The 14,065-nt window shown below is 35.4% G+C and overlaps 1 protein-coding gene across 2 annotated transcripts in view; it reads left to right on the top strand.

The window, feature by feature from the left end:
• MTUS1 (microtubule associated scaffold protein 1) overlaps positions 1-14,065 on the top strand; it is a 79,970-nt gene that overhangs the window by 46,443 nt on the left and 19,462 nt on the right. For both annotated transcript variants that reach the window (XM_015830906.1, XM_015830900.1), the window contains one exon: positions 9,272-9,486. In XM_015830906.1, coding sequence (XP_015686392.1) covers positions 9,272-9,486 — 215 coding nt within the window. The remainder of the gene's footprint in view (positions 1-9,271; positions 9,487-14,065) is intronic.

The raw sequence follows: 14,065 nt of genomic DNA on the forward strand, positions 1-14,065 counted from the left end.
GCCAGTTCCTTGAGAACCTTGGGGTGTAATCCATCTGGTCCTGGTGATTTGAACTCGTCTAGGCTGGACAGGTGCTCACTTATCATTTTCTTGCCTATCTTAACTTGTGTTTCTATACTGTTTTTTATGGCACTATTTTTGATAGGTTGGTCTGTTTTTTCTCTTTGTGTAAAGACAGATGCAAAAAACGAGTTAAATAGTTCTGCTTTCTCCCTATTGCTAGTCACCTTCTTACCACTTTCCCCCACTAATGGACCAATCGTTTCCTTCACTTTTTTTGTGTTTTTTACATGTTGAAAGAAGCTTTTTTTGTTATTTTTGACTTTGGTCGCAAGCCTTAGTTCATTTTGAGCCTTAGCTTTCCTCACTTCATCTTTGCAGGCTCGGGCTATTTGTTGATATTCTGATTTAGTTATGTGCCCCTCTTTCCACTTTCTATATTTGTCCTTTTTATCTTTCAATTTGTCAGAGAGTTCTTTATGCAGCCATGCTGGTTTCTTTTGAGAGCTGTTATTTTTCCTCTTTGTTGGTATTGAAGTAAACTGGGCTTCTATTATATTGCTTTTCAAAATTTCCCAAGCTTCTTGCGTTGTTTTCCCCTGGAGGATTCTCATCCATGGAATGATGAGTGGTGGTCAGTAGCCTTTTAAAATTATTATTATTGTGGTACTCTAGATGATGAAATACATTGCATAATGATGCTTATTTATAAAATTTTTACTTGGAGATAAAAATATTGCACTATAGAGAGGTTGTTGCATTTGAAAAAACAACCATGCTTCCAGTATGTTTCTAATATCTGTCATGTCTGAAATGAGTCATTTTTATTATCAAAAACTAGTTTAGACTCCCTAAAGCATGTCCAGAACTTTGTGCCTGCTCTTTCCTTCCCTCAATAAATACTCTTGTAGACTATGAAACAATTTTATAGAGTGCATATAATGTATCATTTCCAATCTAGTTCATAAACAATCTTCTTCTTCTTCTTCTTGTGCCATATCCGTTATCGGACGTTGGTGATCATGTTGGCAATCATGTTTTTATCAGCAGCCGCACGAAAAAGTGCTGCTGAGTTTTGTCCAAACCAGTCCCTTAGATTTTGAAGCCATGATCTTCTTCTTCTGCCTGGACCTTGTTTGTCTTCAATCTTTCCCTGGAGGATTAAATGGAGTATGCCGTATTTTTCTGGGTGTCGCATCACATGTCCGAAATATTCTAATTTTCGTTTTTTAATTATTTTGATGATTTCCCTTGGCTTTCCCAGGCGGCTTATCACCTCATTTCAATCTAATCTTGCAAATCCTAACATAAAGTTGTATTGTAAATGTTCTTTGTCTTTAACCCATGACCCTTTGGGCTATTGATTCAGAGATATTTCCTTACCTGAACAGAGAAATCGAATAACCACGGATAGGATAGTGAGAATGGGAGCAACTTCCTAATTCCTGCCAGCTTTACCATTGACTTTCATTCCGTGAAGCTGGCAGGGAGCATTGGAAATTATTATCATGTGATCATACCAGGAGGGCAATCCTGAAGCCACCACAACGTTGCCAAATTTTAATCTTATGCAGTAATGGGTCCCAGATTTTTTTTAAAAAAATTAGCCCATTTGAGGTTCATTAATTAAAACTTGCTCCCCTATTATGCATCATTATTATCCAACAGAGAGTTACAAACAGACAAGAGAGTTTTAGTAGTATATAATTTCTGATACAGCTGAAAGTACAGGTTTATTTTGTTCATTTTTGCTTTCTTATTAGTCTGAAGTTGAGATGAAATTAAGTGAAATGCCAGTACTGGTAATACAGATAGTCCTCAACTTATAACAGTTCGTTTAGTGACCATTCAAAGTTACAACAACATTGAAAAAGTGATTTATGACCATTTTTCATACTTACTACCGTTGCGACACCTGTGGGCATGTGATCAAAATTCAAATGCTTGGCAACTGACTCAGATTTATGATGGGTCATGGGATCACCTTTTGTAATCTTCTGACAAGCAAAATCAATGGGAAAACCAGATTCATTTAATAACTGTATTACCAACTTAAAAACTGCAGTGATTCACTTAACAATTGTGGCAAGAAAGGTTGTAAAGTGGACAAAACTCACTTAACAAATGTCTCACTTAGCTACAGAGGGATCATAAGTTGATCTCAATTGTGGTCATAAGTCAAGGACTACCTGTAAAGCAACAACAATGAATTCAGATAGTTAAATATCTATTCAAATGAAGAAGAAAATTAGGGAGTTATATAAAACATTTACAGATAGTTTTTCAAAATGTGGAAAGGATTTTCTTTATAGAATGTCCATAAAGTATTGCTAAAAGAAGATAATAATAGTAGTAGTAGTAGTAGTAGTAGTAAAGTTGGAAGGGTCCTTGGAGGTCATCTAGTCCAACCCCCTGCTCAGGCAAGAAACCTATACCATTTCGGACAAATGGCTGTCCAGTCTCTTCTTAAAAACTTCCAGTGTTGGAGCATTCACCGCTTCTGGAGCCTTACTGTAATGGAATGTGGAAATGACCTTGGAGAATGCAGATAGAGATGCTGCCTAGCAACTATCATATAAGAGAGGCAGTAGCCTCCAAGAATAATGGTCCAAGAAAGTAACTTAGAAAGGACCTGGCCTAATGGATCAAATAATTAAAAGTTGAGGTGGAAAGTTTTGTACTTTCAGACGCAAGAATTTATTAATGAAGCCTTACAATAAAGTAAAATTAGTTTTACTACCTGGGAGAGCTGACATTTACCATGTATGACAACACCCACATATATTCTCCTTGTACACAGTAGCATTATGACTGACATTAATTTTTGAGGGACATCCTTCAGATCTGAAATAAAGGATTTGATTGGTTTGGGTGTGGCCATGTTAGGCATCCATTTATTAGAGTGGTATTTTCTTGCCAAGACTTGCAGTTAAGTTGAACTTCAGGAACTGAGAAGATTGCTTCTTCTACCCAGTGTCTCTCCATTCGTATATTGAAAAAATTCCATAGATATATGTCTGAATAATGATGTTCCAATAAGTGATTATTTTTTCTTCAAGAAATACTATATTCTGTGTACAAGATTTGGAAGGTGGCATCTAAAATATGCTTTCATAGTGATGGATGACTTAGCTGTGACCTTTAGAGGAACTCAAACAAACGAGGAATTATATAAAGCTGAACAAAAGGAATTTAACACCATGATAGAGTCAAGAAGAGGAATGGTAACAACTTTCGATTTACAGGAGATACAGCAGTCAATTAAAGAAGAGATCAGATCTGGTCAGTTGGAAATGAAATATGCACTTGAAGAGATTAAGAAAGCATGGATGGAAATGGAAATACGATTAAATACCCAAGCTGATTTGGTCACATTGATGAAGGATATGAGCCAGAATCTGACTAATATTAAAGTGTTTCAAACAGCAGTAAAGAGTCAGAACATTCCTGCCAATTTGATTTCTGTTCCTGGAGATGATCAAGACCAGATATTCCAGTTATTGGGCAAGAATGCTGAAAATATTAGCAGGTGTGGTGCTAGCAGTTGGAGTGAGGAAAATGAAGAAAATTTGGCTTTTGGTAAGGTAACCACTGTAATTCTGATAATACCAAAGACTTAAATTAAACAACATAATTTTCTCTTGGGCATTTAGGAGGAAACTTCATTTAGGCAACCCTGTGATTTAACTGTTGTTTTTTATTAACTTAAAAAAAGTACTTATTTGTTTCATTTCTAAAGGGCAAAATCCCAGCTTTTGTCTTCCATTTATGTTAGAATTCAGCTCCCATAGTATAGCTAGCAAGGCCAACATGGACATTGGGAAGACATGAGATTAGGAAATTCTGGTGTAGGTAGTGCTGCCATATGGAAAAGGAACTCTTCAACATGTGGATTAAGACTGACTGAGTTGTAGATATTACAGAGTTCATAATAAATTTTTAATTCAATTGCAATGCCAAATGGAAGTGTGCTTGAGAACATGAACAATAGATGCACCATCTATGCCTAAATCATGTATAACTATGTTTTAATGCCTTTTCCTGTATAGACTGGCTCCCTCTACTTGAAATATCATCAATTTCTTTAAACTGGTAACAAGTTAAAGAACTCATCTAAATCTTTCCATTCTTATGAGCAATTAATCTTGTATCATAAAATTTATGTTTGATCTTGGCTTTATGATGATTCTGAATCAATCAATCTTGATTCAGAAATTCTAGTACATAACAGATTTCACCAGATTTTGATGCTCCAAATATTTGTAATATGTAAAGTGCATGAGCAAAGTTGGCAAGAACCATAAGCAATTTTGGGAGTTGAAGTCCACATACTGTATGTTAAAGTTATCAAGGTTTAGAAACACTGAGGGATAACTAATCAAACATTCTCATGAAGTAAAACCATTACTTTTAATTCACAAAAATGTTTGCCTAGCTATCCCTACTTAATCTTATTGTATTTTACTATCAAACACCATATAGCTGGCATGCTAAGAAAGCAAGAATTACACAGACTTCAGTAAGGTACCTGTTAATGCTAGTCTTGAAATACTGTAAATACAGAATCTGCAAGGACTTCCCACCCTTCATATATAAGAGGGGAGTCCCTTTGAATGATCTCAAAAAATTCTTGATTAAGGTTCTTGCCATTGCTGAATTTCCATTCGTAGGATAGACTACCATGTTCTCTTCTAATTTTTGATTCTTTATATCTAATCACTGTTCCATTATTTTCCCAGCTACTCTACAATCATTCACATTTTTAGCGACAACTGAATTATAACTTTGTACCAGAATGCAAGCGTATTTTATCTATCCACACAGTTCTGGGTTCTTTCTCTGGGCTTGGATAATTAGCATAATTTAGAGGTTGAGTTTCTTAATTACTGAATACTGTATATTAACTTTGTGAACACCAAATTCTCAAATAACTTTCTCTGCAATCCCTGTTAGTTCTAACGTAGTATGTGAGAGTGATCCAACAAGAATACTTGATAATTCATGGAACAGTTTATGACCCATTTCTATGGATAGTTTCCCCAAAACTGCAATTCTAGTAAAATAGGTGAATACCCATTGATTCTATGTAGCACCTGAACTCCACTGTATTGATTAAAATTATTCATCGTATTTGGGGCTGAGTATCTAATCACAAACATTTGGCAATATTTGGAATCAAATGTTGGCATTTGTTAGGAAGAAACAGTTTACTGTACGGAAGGGAGTGCTGACAAAATTACAATGATGAAACCACTAGGAATGTAATAATTCTACCTACAATCAACCCTAATAGTGACCCTCCAACATTCTGTTACAGACTAGTTCATCTTTATATCCCCCAATGTTTCATTTATTTATAAGTTCCCTGAGCCCTTTGATAATTCACAGTGGAATTGTCCTGATGAAAATAAGCAAATTGATGCAACTATCAAATTAAAGATAAGAATATGACTAAGTTTCTTTACCTCCTAACTACTAAATTTCTAATTAAAGCAGCTTTGAATGACATTGAAAGTTTATAAAGCACAATTTAATAACTCAAGCAACAGTATTTGGAGTTTTATTAAAATGTGTGACTAGGTGTACCAATCCCCAAAATATTTTTCTTCTGTTAATTATATAAAATATGTATTATTTATTTAAATCCCACCTTTATTGTTTTTACAAATCACTGAAGGCAGCAAACATATCCACCTCTCTTCTTCTATTTTCCCCACAACAACAACCCTGTGAGGCGGGTTGAGCTGAGAGAGAATAACTGACCCTAAGACACCCTGTGGATTTCATGGCTAAGGCAGGACTTGAACTCACAGTCTTTTAGACTAAACTGGCTCTGTTATATTTTTATTTATTATAAAAACATGTTTCCCATCATGCCTTTTATTAATATTTAAGTATGACTTCAACAAATTCAAATCTGATAATTTGTACATTATTGCAAATTACTGTAACAAATACATGAATAAAATAAATGCATAAAGTGTATTAAAAAAGGGTCAGGTATAAATGTTACTCAGTTCTTTAAATATTTATTTCTTTCATATTGGTAGTTGAATTGTCATTATTCAAAGTTAGTGTAGATCAGGTTTGTTGTTTTAAAAGCCTGTAATTCTTTTTTTCTGAAATCTATTCATCATCGGAACATAAGTAAGGCAAGCATTCTGGATTTAGTTTTTTGCTTAATTTATTATGTTTCATTATTTATCTTTTCACTCATCATAAAATAGCCTAGAGTCAACATGAAAAATCTTTACATGTATGTGCATATAAATTTACTTAGTAGCAAAATGTGTCTCAGAATCGGTTCAGATCAGTGGTGGGATTCAGCCAGTTCGCACCAGTTCGGCAGAACCGGTAGCTAATTTTTTGTTGCCCAGGCCCAGAATGGACTTCCGGAAGCGGCATCCACACAAAGAACTGGTTGTTCACATATTTGAATCCCACCACTGGCTCAGAAATTATTCAGACAATTTGTCTAAATAGAGAAACTGACAAAATAGTGTTGTGCTGCAGTAGAAGCTCAGGTTTTAAGGTATGTCAATGATGCCCAAGATTAGTTTCTTACAAAAGAAAGATATTTATTTTAGGGATGGACTTATTGGATGTTAACTAGGCTAATGCAATGTAAACTTGAACTTTATGAAAGCAACCTTTTTGCAATAATTCTTTGATGCTTCTAATTTAACATGCTTTAGATTCATGCAATAACAAAGTATGGAAAGTTAGCTTGCTTTGAAATGCAACTTTGAAATTTATTTTCAATATTTATTGATATCCTTGGATTGCTATAGCGCTTCTGCTATAATAAATGGGCCTTAAACATTTTAAAGCAGTCTTCACATAAAAACAAAATTTCTACAGGTGGTCGTTCTGTCCCTTGCCATGGAGTATCCTTGTTTTTAAACAGCAACATTTTGCTGCGGAATAGGTGAATGCGGGGCTTCTGTCAGCCATAATATAACTTATATAAAATTGCTCACTGTGATTAGGGAAATTCTTTAATAATAAGTGAAGTAATGATCATCTCCATTCAGATTTAAAAAACACAAACTGAAAAATATGATCGACAGAGTCAATCATCCCGTATATATGTGGACATTGCTGGAAAGTTCTGGAAAATGTATTAAAGGGAAGTTGTTAAAATTAGTGTTAAAATGAGCCCTTGTAAAAGGATGTCTGTAATAGAACTAAGGGAATATAAATACTTTGTAGCTGCAAGCCTCTGTATTGGTCTTAGCAGTAGCAGAAACTTTGTACAGGAAGTCCTCGAATTACAACAGTTCACTTAGTACCATTCGAAGTTAGAGCAGCACTGAAAAAAAAGTGACTTATGCCCATTGCAGGATCCCCCATGGGCACGTGACCAAAATTCAGACACTTGGCAACTGACTCATATTTATGACCGCTGCAGTGTCCTGGGGTCATGTGATCAGCTTCTGTGACCACCTAACAAGGAAAGTCAAGGGGGAAACCAGATTCACTTAACAACTGTGTTACTAACTTAACAGCTGCAGTGATTTACTTAACAACTGTAACAAGAAAGCTCATAAAATGGGGCAAAGGTCACTTAACAAATGTTTCACTTAGCAGCAGAAATTTTGGGCTCATTTGTTGTTGTAAGTCAAGGACTACCTGTAATATGGCTCATTTCATACTGCACCCCTATATCTCCAATCCATTTCCTGATTAATTTCTAGGCCTTGTCCGACCTCCAATTTAGCAGAAACTCAGGAGACAGACTGACTAGGAACATTTTATGTAGCATCCCATATATAGATTTAATGCATTCCCTGTAATTAGAGGAATGAAGCCAGGATGATCATTAATCATATAAACTGAATTCACTGCCAAGTCCTAATCTCCATCCTGGGAAGTCTTACATCTAGTCTCAGTGCTGCACTGGATTTCTGAAACTATATTGTTTTTTTTAATATGATACAAAACTGGAACTGCGTATCATTTGTACCCATACAGTAGTTGGGCATCAAACTTTGTATGAACAATTTGATAATAGTTGATAAGAATATAACAATTCAAATAATTCTGCAAATGCAATCCCAATCTTTAACGTATAATAATAATAATAGACAGCATAATAAAGCTTTTTCCCCCTGTCTAGACACAACCTTGTGTAAGACTCTTACCAAAAACGTAAGATGAAATTTATTATTGCTCATAAGAACGTTTCTTGGGAAGTAATTTGGAAGTAAATGTTCAGTAAGATAGATAACAATAAAGTTCAGGCAATCCCCTCAATTAGAAATGTTGCTTAAATTACCAAATAAGCTGCATCTTTGATGTGAATAATGAATGCTTTATAACTGTCAGAGAACAGGTTCATAAAATCACAATACAATTTTGAAATTGTAGGAAGGGACTTGATAGTGTCATCAATTCCACAATTCATGTTGTACTGTATATAAGCAATAGTGTTACATGGGCTCTATATACCATTGATGTCAGGAACTGTATTTTTCTCTATAAAACTATGAAATTATTGCAATGGCTAAAATGTTGAACATGAGGTGGAGAGACCCAGATACAAATCTCAACCATAAAACTAACTGGATGTTTTTTTAGTCCCGCTTACTATGTAGGATAACTTACATTTGGGCAGGGAGGGGAAACCTACATGTAAGTTGCCTTGAGCTCTCAAAAGAAAAGGAGGAATATAACTATAGTTAAAACAAATAAGCTCTAGATAAAAAAAATGACTGGCTTATTTGGAAACAATTTTTTCTACTATAAAATGCTGATACTGTTTTTAAAAAAGGAGAATAACTACATTTAATGGGAAACCCTTCTGTTCAATGTCAACATTAAGGCAGTAATTATAAAAGTCATTAAGAGCGTAAAAGCATCCACGAAAATGCTTACTGTGCAAATTGTCAAGTATGCCTCCAGTATTGTCTAGAGAATAAAGTGCATCTACAATTTGCCATATTTGAAATTGCAGCACTAAAGATGCATTAGTGTGTGTCAAAAGGGCTTTCCAATATTTATTGTAAATGTCTTAAAATACAAATGTGGGAAAATAGTATTTTGGTGATCAAAATAATTGATAGTGTTGAATATTAATTGTAGAAGATAGCAATGAAATATTTTAATGAAACACTTATAAACACAGATGATTAATCTTTAGAAAATTGAATTTATGAGTTATTTTCCTTGTAACTATCAAAAGAATGCTGCAACATGCTGTGAGTAGTTTTCATTTGTCTTGCTAATTTGGATTATATTCATGATTTAACTTTTTTTTTCCCCTCTCCAGTTGGCCAGGGTAAACAGAAGAGTCCTAAGAATTCGTGTCTACAGACCAGGACTTCTAAGGAAGTACAAGCAGAAACAAAAACGCAAGAGTTGACGCAATACAAAAGAAAATGTGAAAACCAAAGTGGAATTATCCAGCAGCTGAAGAAATGTTTGGCAAACAGCAATAGGAAATTAGAAGTATTAGCTCTTGTGATCCAGCACTTTCACTCTGAGGTAAGGTTTCATGTCAAATTTATACATGCTTTATTTATTGAAATCTAGATGCAAAAGAAAAAACTCCAAATTAAATGAGAAGCCTAAATGAACAGTGCAATAACACAAATTACATTTCCAAGGGTATCTGGATGTTGACTTCCCATCCCACTTCATTGCTATACTGTATATAGACATGCTTGCCACGCTTGGAATTCCGGCATGGACTGAACTTAAGTTTTGCTTAACTACTTGTTTCAGTAGTTACTTAACTGTTAGGGAAGATATTCTACAAAGAAAATGCTGAGTTCCAATCACTGCAGATAATTCCTGTGTGCTCTTTCAGTTATCCTCCAGAGGTAGGGACAGTAGGTAGAGGCATTTCCCAGGTTCTTCTGTGTTGCTGTTATTCAGTCTTCTGGTAGATTAGGAGCAACCCTATGTGCATATTAGAACAACTTTTCCCAATCTGCTACACTCCACATACACTGGCCTAGAATAGGGGTCTCCAAACTTGGCAACTTTAAAATGTATGGACTTCAATTCCCAGAATTCCCTGGCCAGCACAGCTTAAAATAATTTAATTATTGGTTATTGGATTTATACGCTGTTTTTCTAGCAATTTGATAGTTGAAATACTTGCTACAGAACATACAACATGGAAACAAAAGTGCATTATTGCAGTCAAAATTAAAATAAATAAAACACCAAACTAAGTTCACGATAAAAGTGTTAAAAGAGTTGATGGAAATTATGTTTTTACCAATCTCCTAAACACTGTGGAGACCAAGCACATCTCTCTAAAGAGGACATTCCACAGCCTGGGACCCAATAAAAGAAGGTATTTCCTGAAAGTTGAATCTGTGATAGTAAAGGCACCTGCAGAAGGGCTTCTTATCTAACTAGCTGGGCAGATCTCTCGTGAGAGATGTACTTCAGCAGATATTCACGCTCCAAGTCATTTAGGGCACTATAGAACAACAGAGAATACTTTAGTTGCATTATGGACATTATTTTGAGTTGTACAAAATAAAAATGAGATTTGATTGTTCCTGATATGCAGCTGGCAGCTAGTGCAAATTTTTCAATAAAGCAATCATATAATTTCTGTATTTTGAACCAATAGCAATTTGTGGATATATTTATGCAACATAGAGCATACTGCAAGAGTCATCCAAGGTATGGACAACTAACACAATGTTTGGCTCATTCAAGAAGGATTGTATTTGGCAGATCAGCCATAATTGTACCAAAACATTCCTTGTTGCAACTACTGACTACAAAATCCAATGACAGACGAGGAACAAGGAGCACTCTCATATTGCAGAAATATACCTTGAATGTTATAACCCAGGAATGTCAAATTGGCCGCCCGCAGGCCAGATGTGTCATGTGCAGGCCATGCCCACCCAGGCTCCACAAAGGCAAAAAATGTCACGATATGTCACGATACATCACATGAAGTGATCGAGTTTGACACACGTGTTATAACCCTTTCCAAAACAATTTCACCTCACTCCCAGAAGTCCAGCCTTTTCTTTACAAAAAGCAAAAGAAAAATCAGATCAGATTTTCTTTATCAGCATCATCTTGGTCTTGTCTGGATTTGATTTTAATTTGTTTTCATCCAGACTTTTAACATGGTTTTAACATTGATTGCTTCCTTTGAGTTAGAAAGAAAGGAGCAATCGCCATACTTTCAGGGAGTTATAGTGTAATGTACTTGGAGAAGGTGTTGTCCTATGCCCATCTGAAGTCTCTAAAGGAAATAGCTGCCATCTATGTTAAAATATACTGTTGAGAGCGTGGAATATTTCAGTGTGATTGCAAGTAGTCTAGTTCACAGCATATGTATCTTTAAAACAAAATGAGCTTGGAGATTTTTCCATGGGTGTTTTCAAATGATTAATCACAATATTGAGAACTATAATTAAATGGTTTGTTAGTTGTAATTGTAAATGAAATACTTTGCAGTTGCATACTTTGCAGTTGTATGATTGAAGCACCTATACCTGAAGCATTAAAACAACTGTGTCTCCCAGGAAGCTTGTCTGTATTTCTAAGGCTATCCCTGGTTGTATGGAGATGTGAATGTATGCACTGCTGCTTTTTTTCATTGGTTGTCCCATGCATGGACAACTGGACATATTTCTGGAACAGCTTTGTATGCCTTCTGGAAGACAAAGCTACTTTAGCACTTAGAAAACAGGTGCTTTGCTCTTAATATCTCACACTGTGCAGCCTTCTATCGAAATAACTCACCTTTTGAAGCCAAATGCTCAAATTTGGAATAGGATGCACTATGCATTTCTAGTATATCAGTTTTCCACCATACATATATATCCTACCCAGCTAGTGGATGACCCCTTGTTAACCTTGGCTGACCTTAAAAAGCTGAGCTGAGTTAGACTTGGTTGATTCTTCAGACACTAAGACTAAATTGAGTAGTTGAAATCCTAGATGAAGGAAGTGGCAAGAGTGTTTCCTACTGTTATACTGTATTAAATGAGACATTATCTTTACATTTGTCATGCTAAATCTCAAATCAAATATTTCCCCTTGGTCTTCTTCGAAAAAAAGCAAACCAAGGTGTTTTTGAAGTGGTAAAAACTCGTTATTTCTTAGTATATGACTGAGCATGAGCAAGCACTGGATTTCTGTAAATACCAGTTTAAATACTGCATCAGTCATTCTAATGAAGTAAGTTAGAAAACATGTTAAGTTGGAAAACATGTTAAGACTCCTTCTGACTTAATGTTACATAGTATCCATTTCTGGTAATTTCTCTTGGATTTGTGAAAACGAGGCAGGTAAAACAATTAGTGCTAAGATCTCATGAAGGCTTTTTTCATGTAGGAACCAGAGTGTTGCGTCTTTATAAGCCACAATTCAGTTTTGAAAGCTAGTTGTAGCTTTTTATTTAAATCAGCATGCCAGTATCATAATATTGTACATTGTAAATCTGTTTAGTTTCCCCAAAAGACAACGTGCCTGAAATATTTTTAATATTATTTTGTCCAGGATACCATTATTACAGAGATCAACAAATGAATGTCAAGAAGAAAAAAATTCAGGAAAAGTTACCACTTTTTAAAGACTAATTGTTGCTAGAAAAGGTTATTTAAAAGTTACCATATCTTTAAAACGGGTGTCAAACTGTCGGCCCGCGGGCCGGATGCGTCATGCCGAAACCGTGCCCACCCAATTGCCGGCAATGGAAAAAAAGTCATGATACGTCACGACACGTCACATGATGTTGCGAGTTTGACACCCCTGCTTTAAAAGAACAAGTGTTGCATCTTCTACTGAAAGTTAATGAGGTCATAGTGTAGCATTAGTGACACTTCTGTTGTCATGGTAACTTTGATGTCATAGTCTTTTCATTACCTTGATCTCAAGGGAAAGACTGAAGAAGGGCCATTGTTGTTGCTTAAACATACTCTTTTAATTAAATCATGGCTATAAAACTGTCCAAATGTAAATGCTTACTTCCTTGAAAAAACCTTTTAGGAATATATAACAACCTCTTCATCAAGAAAGAGCATGGATCTGGCTTTAATCTTGAAATTATATATGTCAGACCTCTGTGATTAATATTACAGGCCCATGAATTTATTGAGCTATTCAGTTTTCATCGTGTGTACTTCATCAATAATTATATTACAGTTCATGGGTTGCAGACTTGCAAAACTCTGCCATGCCTTTGTATTTGATCAATTAACCATTTTGAATTTCCTACCTAGTTACAAGAAAGAAGTGGTAAGTCTCTTGAAGTAGTTGGGATTTTATTTTTTTTATTAGTGTTATTTTAAAAGAGGTTGCCAGAGCAGTCATTACAAATTAGGCAATTTGTGCATCTTTCACCATTTTTAATTCATATATTTCAACCTAAGTTTCTTGTTACCATGTAAGGGAACAACAACATTCAGGTTTTTTTCATACCCAGAAACAGAAATCTAACCAAACATAATAGCAGTTTAAGGATGTTAGACAAATGCAGATATACTTTGTTTACATGTGATGTGATAATGCCTTTTTCACATAAGGAAGAAGAATTGTCCTGTCCATTTCTATCATATGTTTATCTGATGATAGAATGATATACAATATCACTATAGCCTCCTAGTGTTGAAGTTGAATAATAACATAGAGCCAATAGCAATGAAGCTATAGGAATAATGTTGGGTTTCCTTCAGAAAGGTATTCCTTCTGTCAATGGTATTTTCTTCTTGACAGGATGCGAAGAGCCTATTCCATTTCTTTCTAGCAAGAGCAGCAGATTTAGTAAAAAAATAGGAAGTAATGCAGGAGTTAACAGTTCCAGATATGGGAAGAAGGAAAGGTTGAGTGGTTTGGGATTGGTCTGGGATTGCATTGCTAATGTACGATTGCCTTTAACTGGGAATGAGCATCTCCTTTAGTTTGATTTGCAGAAAATGCCCTTCCACAGTGTCTTTCAAACAAAATACCCTTTATCATTGCATTGTCCAGAGCAGTGGTTCTCAACCTGTGGGTCGGGACCCCATTTGGGGTCGATCGACCATTTCACGGGGGTCGCCAAGCAAGGCTGTCCGCCATTTTTTTTTGTCCGCCATTTTTT

Source organism: Protobothrops mucrosquamatus, unplaced genomic scaffold, assembly GCF_001527695.2.
Source record: "Protobothrops mucrosquamatus isolate PMUCROS unplaced genomic scaffold, P.Mucros_1.0 scaffold_252, whole genome shotgun sequence".
Taxonomy (NCBI): domain Eukaryota; kingdom Metazoa; phylum Chordata; class Lepidosauria; order Squamata; family Viperidae; genus Protobothrops; species Protobothrops mucrosquamatus.